This window comes from Hyaena hyaena, unplaced genomic scaffold, assembly GCF_003009895.1.
Source record: "Hyaena hyaena isolate Hyena2069 unplaced genomic scaffold, ASM300989v1 scaffold_118, whole genome shotgun sequence".
Taxonomy (NCBI): domain Eukaryota; kingdom Metazoa; phylum Chordata; class Mammalia; order Carnivora; family Hyaenidae; genus Hyaena; species Hyaena hyaena.
This window is the reverse complement of record NW_024080751.1, coordinates 161,933-173,392: the sequence shown is the minus strand read 5'-3', so window position 1 is coordinate 173,392 and position 11,460 is coordinate 161,933. Positions and strand designations below refer to the sequence as shown.

At 55.5% G+C, this 11,460-nt stretch overlaps 1 protein-coding gene across 3 annotated transcripts; it reads left to right on the top strand.

The window, feature by feature from the left end:
• Positions 1-2,035: 2,035 nt before the first annotated feature.
• OPRL1 (opioid related nociceptin receptor 1) lies at positions 2,036-9,574 on the top strand. 3 transcript variants are annotated; one of them, XM_039237019.1, is made up of 4 exons: positions 2,036-2,137; positions 2,642-2,906; positions 7,918-8,273; positions 8,371-9,574. In XM_039237019.1, the coding sequence occupies exons 2-4, from the start codon at positions 2,674-2,676 to the stop codon at positions 8,892-8,894; spliced, it is 1,113 nt and encodes a 370-aa protein (XP_039092950.1). In that variant the 5' UTR covers positions 2,036-2,137; positions 2,642-2,673; the 3' UTR covers positions 8,895-9,574. The 3 variants fall into 3 exon arrangements, with proteins under 3 accessions (XP_039092950.1, XP_039092951.1, XP_039092952.1); XM_039237020.1 differs by lacking the exon at positions 2,642-2,906; XM_039237021.1 differs by lacking the exon at positions 2,036-2,137 and having other exon boundaries at positions 2,789-2,916; positions 7,900-8,273.
• Positions 9,575-11,460: the final 1,886 nt, after the last annotated feature.

Here is an 11,460-nt window from a genome sequence, read left to right as displayed (position 1 = left end):
CAGTGCTCTCTCACATAACATGTCCCCTGCTGTCCCACGTGTGACATATGTGTCTCTGTGTCTTACTCTGCCTGCGCAGGGGCCATTTCCTCGGTGCTCCCAGCTCCCTTTGTGGGAGCCTTTTAGGGTCCAGGGCTGGGCCGCTGTCACCCCCGAGAGTATAGTCAGCATTCCAGCCTGACCCCCCACGGGCCAGGTGACCAAGCCTGTCCTTCGGCTGAGACTATGCCTGTGAGGGGCCAGGTATCTGCTTCCAGCTGTCCTTCGTGCCGGGTCCAATGGGTGTACTCTCATGGGATACCTTTCCAGAGTAGCGTCACAGTCCTCTCTTCCCCTAGGCTCAGCTGGGGGGGCAGCTGAAAGTCGTTATGAAATGAGCTCTGTGGGCCGGCGAGCAGGCAGGTGCACACGGGCAGCTGGGGCAGGAGGGGTTGGGATTGGCTGCTCAGACCTCAGCGAGCCCGGCTGGGGGAGGCTGCAGGCAGCCGAGCGCAGCCTCTTTGAGTTCCTGCCCCGGCGGGGCTCCTGAGGTCTGCAGGGTCATCCTTCAGGCTTCACCTGGAGAGTGTGGTGCACGTGTGTGTCCGCTGGGTGTCTGAAAGCCTTGATCTGTGTGGCTGCATGCTCTGTCCTGGCTACTCATGTGCCTTGATAGCACGTTGGTGTGGTTCACATGTGTGCGGCCTGTGTGTTTATGCCTCCCGGTGTCTGTGCATTTCGAAGCATGAACCTGTGTTTGTGTGTTCACTTGTGTGCCTGTTCGGGTGTCTCTGTGTTTGCAGGCACGTGAGCCTGTGTGTCCCTGTGTGTCCTGAGTGTCTCTGTGGATGTGCCCCCTGTCTCCACACGTGTCCCTGAGTCAGCTGCAGTGAAGATGCAGAGATAAGTCCTGGGGGACAGCTTGGGATGCCGAGTCCTGGGGCATCTGCCTGCTCTGTCCTCTCCTGATTTGCTGGGTATCCTAGCGACGCTGCTGCCAGTCGCCTAGCAACCAGGTCCCCATCCTTGGAGACGGATGCTCCAAGCAGGGTCTGGGCTATGTGAGCAGAGCCTGTGCGGGAAGAATGGCCCCATGATTGCAAGGCTGGTAGCTGAGCTGAGGGGTCTCCCACATGGCATGTGACCTCAGTGCTGGGAAGGAGGCAGCCCCACTGGAGCCCTTCAGCTGCATGGGTGCTGGGGGCCCAGACTGTGATGGACTGATGCTCGGATGTTGCCCTGGGGCCCTGCTGTGGCAGAGATGCCCTTGGTGTGTCTTAAAGCAGCAGATGGATCTGGGTTTGAACCCTGTCTCTGCCACTTTGACAGCTGGCTTCACACCTCTGAGGCTTAATGCTCCTGTCTGCACGAAGGTGATGCTGATGGCAAGGAGCCAGTGTGATGGGGATAGATGAGCTCATGTTCGTGATGGACCTGCGGGGCACACAGCAGGCACACAGGGTGCACAGTAGAGTCTAGGCATCCGTGTGTCTACAAGGCTCTTGATCCACTTGGGGCTGGCTGGGCAGGGGCACTGCTGTGTATCCACCCACCCACGTATCGGCCTGCTGGAGCCCAGCTGAGGGTGCTGTCCTGGGCACAGAGTGCCAACCAAGGCTGGTCTGTGCCCATCCAAGGCTATGTCTCTGAGTGTGAGACAAGCCCCCATGTCTGTCCCGGTCTATGCATGCATCTACCTGAGTCTCCATCCCATGTGTCGGTTCTGTCTCTGTTCCATGTCTTTGTGTGTCCTTGTGTATGTGTCTGCCATTAGTGCCTGTGCCCAAGTCCCTGTGCGTCCTTGTGTGTATGTCTGTGCCCTGACTCAGTTCCCGAGTGCATCTGTGTCTCTGTGCCCACGTGTCGGAGCCCGTCTCCGTCGTTCATCTCTAAGTGTGTGCCCTGGTCCTTCAGTCTGTCCCCATCCCTTCCCTGCGGCCCCCTCCTCCAGCCTGCGTGGCCCCTCCCTCTCAGGAGCAGCAGTCTCCTCCCCATCCCCCAGCTCCGCGCTAGGCTGCTGCGTCTGGTCTGGCAGCTACAGAGAGGAGCCGCTGCCGCTGCCGCAGCCCTGTCCGGATCTGGCGCCGAGGGGCCTGGGATCCTAGCCCTGCTCTGCCAACGCATCCCCACAGGCTTGGCTCCCCCGGAGGCTGCTAAGGTAAGGCCTAAGCCACAGGGGGTCGGGTGTGGACAGACTGCAGCTCTCAGGCAGGACTGGGGAGGGGTGGGAGGAAGCCGTGTGCTCAGTCGGCCTGGGTCGTGTGTTCCAGGTGTTTCTGGGTATGTCTCCGACCCTCTTGTGTGTGCATGAGGTCAGGTTTGGACATCTCTGTGTGTGATGTGTGCACACGGGTGGCTGTGTGTCTGTCCGTGAGTCCCTGTGGGTGGACACGTGTCCCGGTGTGTAACTACATCCACACACCCCATGTGGGAGTCTGCAAGTCAAAGGAGACTCACATGCCTCTCTGTGTGTTCCTGTCTGTGCACACATGTCTGCTTGTCTCCATTGTTTGTGTGGATGTATGGCTCTGCGTCTGTGGCTGCCTGTGTGTGAGTGTATGTGGGGGGGGCCACGTGCCTTCTGGGCTGCACACACTGTGCTCAGAGGCCTCAGCTGGGTAGGTGCTGGGTGCTGTGGTCATGTGTCCCTGTCTTCTCCTAGGTACCAAGTGGCTTTGCACGCAGGGAGGTGGCATGGAGTCCCTCTTCCCAGCCCCATTCTGGGAGGTCCTCTACGGCAGCCACCTGCAGGGCAACCTGTCCCTCCTGAGCCCCAACCACAGTCTGCTGCCTCCCAACCTGCTGCTCAATGCCAGCCATGGCGCTTTCCTGCCCCTTGGGCTCAAGGTCACCATCGTGGGGCTTTACCTGGCTGTCTGCATTGGGGGACTGCTGGGGAACTGCCTCGTCATGTATGTCATCCTCAGGTAGGCTGGGCACCTGCCAAGGCCCCCTACTGGTGGGTCCCACAGCACTGCAGAGGGGAAACTGAGGCAGGGAGCTGTTTTTTGTTTGTTTATTTGTTTGTTTTTGTTGTTGTTGTTGTTTTTTTTTGAGATTCGGCAGGTAGAGATTCCTCACTTTTCCCATTCAATTTCTGGTCATCCTGTCAGGCAGGGTCAGGGTCAGGGTCAGTCCTGAGGTCCTGGATGCTCCAAGTCCTCAGGGTTGGGGCACCGGACTAGGGGGAAAGGGAGAGGCAAGGATCAGCCCTGCTCACCTCAGGCCTGATGGTGGACAGAGGGTGCAGCCGGGCCCCAGACAGATCGTCACCCTGACTCCTGTCAGGTAACACTCCCGGATCTGAGCTGCGGGCCAGGCTTCTGGCCAAGCCATGGTGTGAGGCTCTCCTGGATCTGGGAGGCAGCTCTCGCCAGCCTGTTTCAGGGCTTGGGCTGAGGCAGGTGCCCGAAGCCCCTTGCCTTCAGCTCTCAGCGTCATGTTCACTGCTGCTGTCTGGGCTGACTCCAGCATCTGTTTGTGCTTAGAGTGGGAAAGCCCACGTAGTCAAGAGGGTTGGGTGGGTGTGCAGGAGGGGTCCATTGTAGGGGGACCATGTGGGGACGGTGTGGGGGGGACAGTGTGAGGACGTGCATGTGTCTGTGTGTGTTCATGTGTATACACACATGCCCAAGCATGTACAGACATGCGCGCACACAAAAGTGCAAATGCACGCATGTAGGAGTGCACACAAGTGTGAGCGCATACACGTGTGTGTGCCGGTGTACATGTATGTGTAAGAGTGTGTGCACATGAGTCAGTGTGCTGTGTGTACACGTATGCATGCGTGCATGTGTACTTTAAAGCTGCATATGCATGTATGGCATATACACACGTGTGTACATGTACATATGAATGCACAAGTGTGTACATGCACGCACGAGTGTGTACGTACACCCACGAGTGTGTGCATGTATGGTTGTCACATGCCCACACAGGCGCTGGGAGGGGCAGCCGGCTGTGCCCAGTGCTGAGCCCCAGGGCACTGGACTCACAGAAGTGGCCTTTGTGGCTGGAGAGTGTGTTGTGGGTGAGAAGCGCAGCAACCAGGGGTGGTCTTTTTGTTTGTTTGTTTTGTTTTGTTTTGTTTCGTTTATTTTGAGAGGGAGAGCAAAACTGACACGGGGCTAGAACTCACAAACTGTGAGATCATGACCTGAGCTGAATTTGGATGCTTCGCTGACTGAGCCGCTGAGGCACCCTGGGGTGGTCTTAATCACCCTTCCTGTCGTCACTTCTCTGGATTGCTCTTCTGCACTGAGGCGACAGAACTCTCAGAGCCACATCCTGATTAGAGCAGGCAGGGAAGCTTGTCTTGCCCATAGCAGTTCCCAGAGAGACTGATGTGTGGGGACTGGCCTGAGGATTAGCACAGTGTATTCTGAGCTGATGGACTGGGGTGCACTGCCTCTGGAGTCAGGGACGCCCGGCTCCAAGTCCTGCTCTTTAGAAAAAAAAAAAACACATTTTTTTAACGTTTTTAATTTTTGAGAGACAGAACATGGGAGGGGGAGGGGCAGAGAGAGAGGGAGACACAGAACCTGAAGCAGGCTCCAGGCTCTGAGCTGTCAGCACAGAGCCCGATGCAGGGCTCAAACTCATGAACCTCGAGATCATGACCTGAGCCTGAGTCAGACACTCAACTGAGCCACCCAGGTGCCCCAAGTCCTGCTCTTTTTAAGCTACTTTATTTTTTAGAGCAGCTTTAGGTTCACAGCAAGATTCAGAGGAAGGTACAGTGATTGCCCATATACCTCTGCCCCCCAACATGCATAGTCTCCCCTGTAATCTACATCTCCACCAGAGTAGTACATTTATGCTTAGTTACAAGTCAGTTTTACAATTGAACCTATGTTAACACATCATAATCACCCAAAGTCCATAGTTTACATTATGGTTAACTCTTAGTATTGTATATCCTATGGGTTTTGACATTTACCTACCATTGTAACATTACACAGAATAGTTTCACCGCCCTAAAAATCTTCTGTGCTCTGCCCGTTCATCCCTCCTCACCTTACTCCCCCCAACCCCCGGAAACCACTGATATTTTTATTGTCTCCATGGTTTTGCCTTTTCTAGAGTGGTATGTAGTTGGAATCATACAGTGTGTGGCTTCTCATACTGGCCTTCTTTCACTGAGTAATATGCACTCAATGTTCTTCTAGGTCTTTTCATGTCTTAAAACTTTTTTTTATATTTATTCATTTTTGAGAGACAGAGAGAGACAGAGGGTGAGCAGAGGAGGGGCAGAGAGGGAAGGAGACACGATCTGAAGCAGGCTCCAGGCTCTGAGCTGTCAGCACAGAGACCGCCGCGGGGCTTGGACTCACAAACCGTGAGATCGTGACCTGAGCTGAAGTCCGACGCTCAACCAACTGAGCCACCCAGGTGCCCCTAGGACTTTTCGTGTCTTAATAGCTCATGTCTTTTTATCACTAAATAATATTCCATTTTCTGGATCTACCACAGTTTACTAATCCATCACCTACTGAAGGACATCTTGGTTGCTTCCAAGTTTTGACAATTGTGAATAAAACTATATAACAGCTATAAACATCTGTGTGCAGGTTTTTATGCAGATACAAGTTTTCAACAACTTTGGGTAAACATCGAGGCGTGTGATTGCTGGATCCTATGGTAAGAGTATGTTTAGTTTTGTAAGAAACCACCGAACTGTGTTCCAAAGTGGCTGCACCATTTTGCATTCCTGCCAGCAACGAGTGGGAGCTCCCACTGCCCCACCCCCTCACCAGCATTTGGGGTCAGTGTTCTAGATTTTGCTTGTTCTAAGAGGTGTGTAGTAGTATCATTCTTGTTTTCACTGGCGGGGTGTCTTTTAAAGTCTTTGTTTTCTCATTGTTGAGTTTTAAGACTTCTTGTGTATTCTGGACAGCAGTCCTGTATCACGCGTGTCTCGGGCACGTCTTTCCTCCTGTCTGTGGCTCATCCTCTAGTTCTCTTGATCCTCTCTGTTTTTTTTACCAGCTCTTTTCAAGGCCACTTGGATCCGCTGAGCCTAAGGGTCCTCCTGTATACAGTGGGGATCAAAATAGCATTTTTGAAATTTAAATGAGATAAAATCCACGTGAGAGCTTGGCAAAAGTGTCTGCTATTGTGGTCACTATTGGTGTTATTTGGTCATAATTAAGGCCTGTTTGTGCTTATTTCTAATCCTGCTCTGAGTGGCAGAACTGAACCCCAGATTCCCTATGGCAGTTTAAGTTAAGGGGACACTGGTGTTCCTGATGACAGGGACATCTAACACTGTCACCACCACCACCTCTACTACCTCCATCGTCACCACGACCATCACTGCTGCTTCCGTCACCACAAGGACCACCTCCAGCACCACCACAAGGACCATCTCCACCACCACCACAACGACCACCTCCAGCACCACCACAACGACCACCTCCAGCACCACCACAAGGACCACCTCCACCACCGCCACAACAACCACCTCCAGCACCACCACAACCACAATTGTCACCTCCTCTGCCATCACCATAGCTATCACCTCCACCACCACCTCAACCACCACCACCATAATCAGCACCACCACCACCACGGTTACCACAACCAGCACCACCACAGCCATAATTACTACCACCACTACCACCACCACCACCACGATATCATTACCACAATTACGGCCACCACCACCACTACAACTATAATTACCACCGCCACCCCCCAAATTAATACCACCACCACCACCACAACCACCACAATGACCACCACTACAACCACAATGACCACCACCACCTCCACCATCACCACCACAATTACCAGCACCACCACTACCACCATAATTACCACCACCTCCACCACCATCACCATTATTACCACCTCTACCACTACCACTATAATTATCTCCACCATCATCACTACAATTACCACCTCCATTGCCATCATATTAATTCATTCAACAAATATTTATTTATTTTAATATTTTAAACAAGTTTACTTATTTTGAGAGGGACAGAGACAGTGCAAGTGGGGGAGGGGCAAAGAGAGAGGAGAGAGAGAATCTCAAGCAATCTCTGCACTGTCAGCGCAGAGCTTGATGTGGGGCTCAAACCCATGAAGCCATGAGATCGTGACCTGAGCCGAAACCAAGAGTTGCACGCTTAAACAACTGAGCCACCCAGGCACCCCTATTTATTATTTTTAAAAATGTCTATTTATTTTTAAGAGAGAGAGAGAAAGAGAGAATGAATGGGGGAGGGACAGAGAGTGGGGGACAGAGGGTCCCAAACAGGCTCTGTGCTGACAGCAGTGAGCCTGACGTGGAGCTCAAATTCATGAACGATGAGAGTGACCTGTGCCAAAGTCAGACACTCAACTGACCGAGCCCCCCAGGCGCCCCACTCAACAGATATTTATTAAATAGCTATAATGTCCCCAGACCTGTTCCTTGGCTACAGCCAGATCTTGTTAGCACACTCCCGTTCCTGTCACCACTTCCTGTCTCTATGGCTCGACCACAACATGCACTGGGAAGGCCTTTGATGTGCTTTACTGAGGACGTGCTGAGACAGAGGAGCCCTTAGGAACCTCTGTGTGCCTAGGGCCGACACTGTAGTCCGTGAAGTGTCTTCAGGAAGACTTGAAAGGAAGGGAGGAGGACTGGTTCTTTTTCTTTTTCTTAAGATTCTTACCCCTTTGCTCCCCTGTGGAGTCACAGGTGTGCTCTGCTACCCGACACACCCAACTTCCCCAAAGACCAGTCTTTGGGTTTGGAGCCCTTTGTGTGTGCCAGAAGCACAGTCTGTGGCCTGAGTACCTTGCACTGGGCCTGGGAGCCTGCATTCTAACAGGGGTCTCAGGGCGGGTGCTCCTGGTAGTGGCAACAAGAGAGGCCCCTGGGCCTCTGCTGCTGGGCCCGGCCAGAGTGGCCGGGCAGGGTCTTCCTTTCCCCTGTGCTCCCTGCAGACACACCAAGATGAAGACAGCCACCAACATCTACATCTTTAACCTGGCCCTGGCGGACACTTTGGTGCTGCTGACACTGCCCTTCCAGGGCACAGATGTCCTCCTGGGCTTCTGGCCATTTGGAAATGCCCTGTGCAAGACAGTCATTGCCATCGACTACTACAACATGTTTACCAGCACCTTCACACTGACCGCCATGAGCGTGGACCGCTACGTAGCCATCTGCCACCCCATCCGCGCTCTTGACGTCCGGACGTCCAGCAAGGCCCAGGCTGTCAACGTGGCCATCTGGGCTTTGGCGTCTGTTGTCGGTGTTCCTGTTGCCATCATGGGCTCGGCACAGGTCGAGGACGAAGGTCAGTGGGGTGGCACCCCTCCCCAGTGCTGGTGTCTACGGGCTCCCAGAGAGCCCTTCCTGGTTTGCCCACCCTGACCCTGCTTTTCTCCCTGCAGAGATTGAGTGTCTGGTGGAGATCCCCACCCCACAGCACTACTGGGGCCCCGTGTTTGCCATTTGCATCTTCCTCTTCTCCTTCATCATTCCCGTGCTCATCATCTCCATCTGCTACAGCCTCATGATCCGGCGGCTGCGTGGCGTGCGCCTGCTGTCCGGTTCCCGGGAGAAGGACCGGAACCTGAGGCGCATCACGCGGCTGGTGCTGGTGGTGGTGGCGGTGTTCGTGGGCTGCTGGACGCCTGTCCAGGTCTTCGTGTTGGTCCAAGGGCTGGGTGTCCAGCCGGGCAGTGAGACCGCGGTGGCTATTCTGCGCTTCTGCACAGCCCTTGGCTACGTCAACAGCTGCCTTAACCCCATCCTCTATGCTTTCTTGGACGAGAATTTCAAGGCCTGCTTCCGAAAGTTCTGCTGTGCTCCTGCCCTGCGCCGGGAGATGCAGGTGTCTGACCGTGTGCGCAGCATTGCCAAGGATGTCGCCCTTGCCTGCAAGACCTCGGAGACAGTACCTCGGCCTGCATGACTAGGCGTGGACCTGCCCATGGTGCCTGTCAGCCCACAGAGCCCGTCAACGCCCAATACGGAGCTCACCCAGGTCACTGCTCTCTAGGCTGACACCAACCTGAGCCCTGAGCATTGCCAGACTCACAGGCTTCACTGCGGCTTCAGAGGGCACAGTGGCATCATGGGACAGGTCAGACTAAAGCTGCCTTCCTGGTGCAGGGTGGAGAGGGGACACAGGGACCCACCAGTGAGCGCGTGTGACCAGAGCCCACGCCAATTTTCCTGTGCTTCGTGGGACTCTTCTGGCCTCTCCCCTGCTGTGCCCTGTGCGCTCTTGGTACGCACACACCTGGAGGCGAAAGAGCAGCATGCGCATCCTTTGCCCCCTGTGCTGCGTGCTGTCTGTGTGGAGCCCTGCAGCATCTCCCTGGGGCAGCAGGACGGGCCTGGACCCGCCCCGAGGGCTGGCAGCCATCTGTGGGCAGTGGGGCTTGGAGCTGCTGATATGAACTTGCCTGTGCCTCATCTGCACCCCTTCTCATCCCCCACCCTGCCTCTGAGAGGCTTCTCAGAGAGGCTTTTCCCTCCAGAAGTGCAAAGAACTATGAGCCTCAGATGTGGCTGTCCGGGTGTGCAGAGGTGGCTCGGAAGGTTGGTGGGCTGCTTGATCACCTCAGGCCACTCTGTCTTTTTAAAAATGTCTTCTTTAGAAAAAATTTTTTTTCTCTTTAGAGAGAGAGAGAACACAAGTGGGGGAGAGGGGCAGAGGGGGAGAAAGAGAGAATCCCAATTCAGGCTCGGTGCAGAGCCCGACATTGGGCTCAATCCCACCACCCCAGGACCATGACCCAAGCTGAATCAAGAGTTAGTGGCTCAACTAACTGAACCACCCAGCCCTGTGTCCCTGCTCTTGGCTGCTCGGTGGAGAGGGCTCTGACACGCTCTGGCCGGAGGGCTGTGTGTCCTCCCTGGCTCTCTTGAAATCAGAGGTCAGCAGCTATGCAGCTGGCAGGACCCTGTGCCATGTTTGGATCCTGGTGGCCTTGGAGGAGGAGAGGCAGTGGGGATGGGTTCTTCTCAGCCCCTCCCCCCACCAAGCGACGGACCCCTGCTTCATTTACAAGCCTCTAGGTGTCTGTGGGGCAGGCCTGAGCTTCCTGCTGCCAGGACTTGTCTCACGTGGTGCGGGGCCGTACTGTATCGTATGGCTTCACATTCCGAGCTGGTATAAGGGGTGGGGCTCGACAGGGCCTGCTTGAGCCAAGTGCGGGGACTGTCTGGCTGTGGGGACACTGGAGGGGAGGGTGTCTCCCTGCTGTTGTCACCAGAGAAGCACCTGCCCTGGCCTGCAGATGGAAGCTGCAGTTCGGTGACTTTGCAAACACTCTTCCTGCAGAGAAACTATTGAAATACCCCCAGCACTGGAACGACTATTCTGCCTCCACCTGTGAGCTGAGCTGCAGCCCTCAGCCAGGTGACCTCAAGCACCTGCAAAGAACAGGGAGCACCGACTTTGGGTGGGCTTCTCCTGCCTCCGAAAGCCCCGGCCCTGTGGGGTTGCTCCTTGGGGTGTGTGTGGAGCTGTGCTGGCTGCAGTGGGGGGTTCTGGAGATGGGGGCTGCCTCTGCTGGGGCACTGTCATGCCAAGGCTGCAAGATTTGTGAATCTGGGCTGGTGTAACGTGTATCTTCATGTATGTATGCATGTGACAAGCATGATTTCCCCTACATGTAACCAACCCTGATGGTGCCTCCAGGCGTCGTGGAGGCCATAATAAACCCAGGCCCACGGAGCAGGTGTTTTTGATCCCCCGTGGAGTGGGGCGTTTGGGGCGATGAGTCCTTCCACCTCCTCTGTGCCCCTCACCTGGCTGGGCTCTGGAGACAGTGACTTTGAGAAGGGAGGTGAGAGCTCACGACGCCCCGGCGGTCTCTTACCTTGTCTTCTCCCTGAACAACTGACTACTGCCCTGGCCGCTAGAGGTTCCCTGTGGATCCAGTGTGTGTGGGGTGCTCTTCCCACCTGGGTCACAGGTTCTTTTCACTCCATTTGGTCTCAGCAGACCCGACCCTCCCCCCGCCTGCCTCTGCTTTTCCCGCCTTTCTTGAGTAGATCCAAGGGGGGTTTTGATGGAAAATGAAAAGAACAGCCTCCCTTGCTAGCCCTTGGTAGTCCTGGCTGCCGTGGGGACCCAGTTCTGCCCAGGTTGCCTCTTCTGGCGGATGACCCTCCCAGAAAGGGGGCCTCGGAGGGGCAGCGAGGGAGCTGCGGCTGCAGTGTCCGGCACAGGCAGATGCGCCCAGGCGCGGTTTCATGCAAGTTTTCATGGGGGGCACTTTACCGTTAAAACAAAAAGTAGGCATCAAGGAAAAGTCTGGGAGTGACGGGCCGCACTGCGGCAGATGGCTGAGGAACGTCCAGGACAGCGTGCGGTTCTGGTGGCCCAGGAGCTCAAGCGTGGGTCCGGGACGGGGCTGCGCGCAAGGCCGACCCCGCAGCGAGCACCCGCCGGGGCGGGCGGCGAGAGGTCACAGGCGCCGCGCCACGCAGGGGAGGGGCCTGCGAGGTAGCCCGCAGGACCGCGG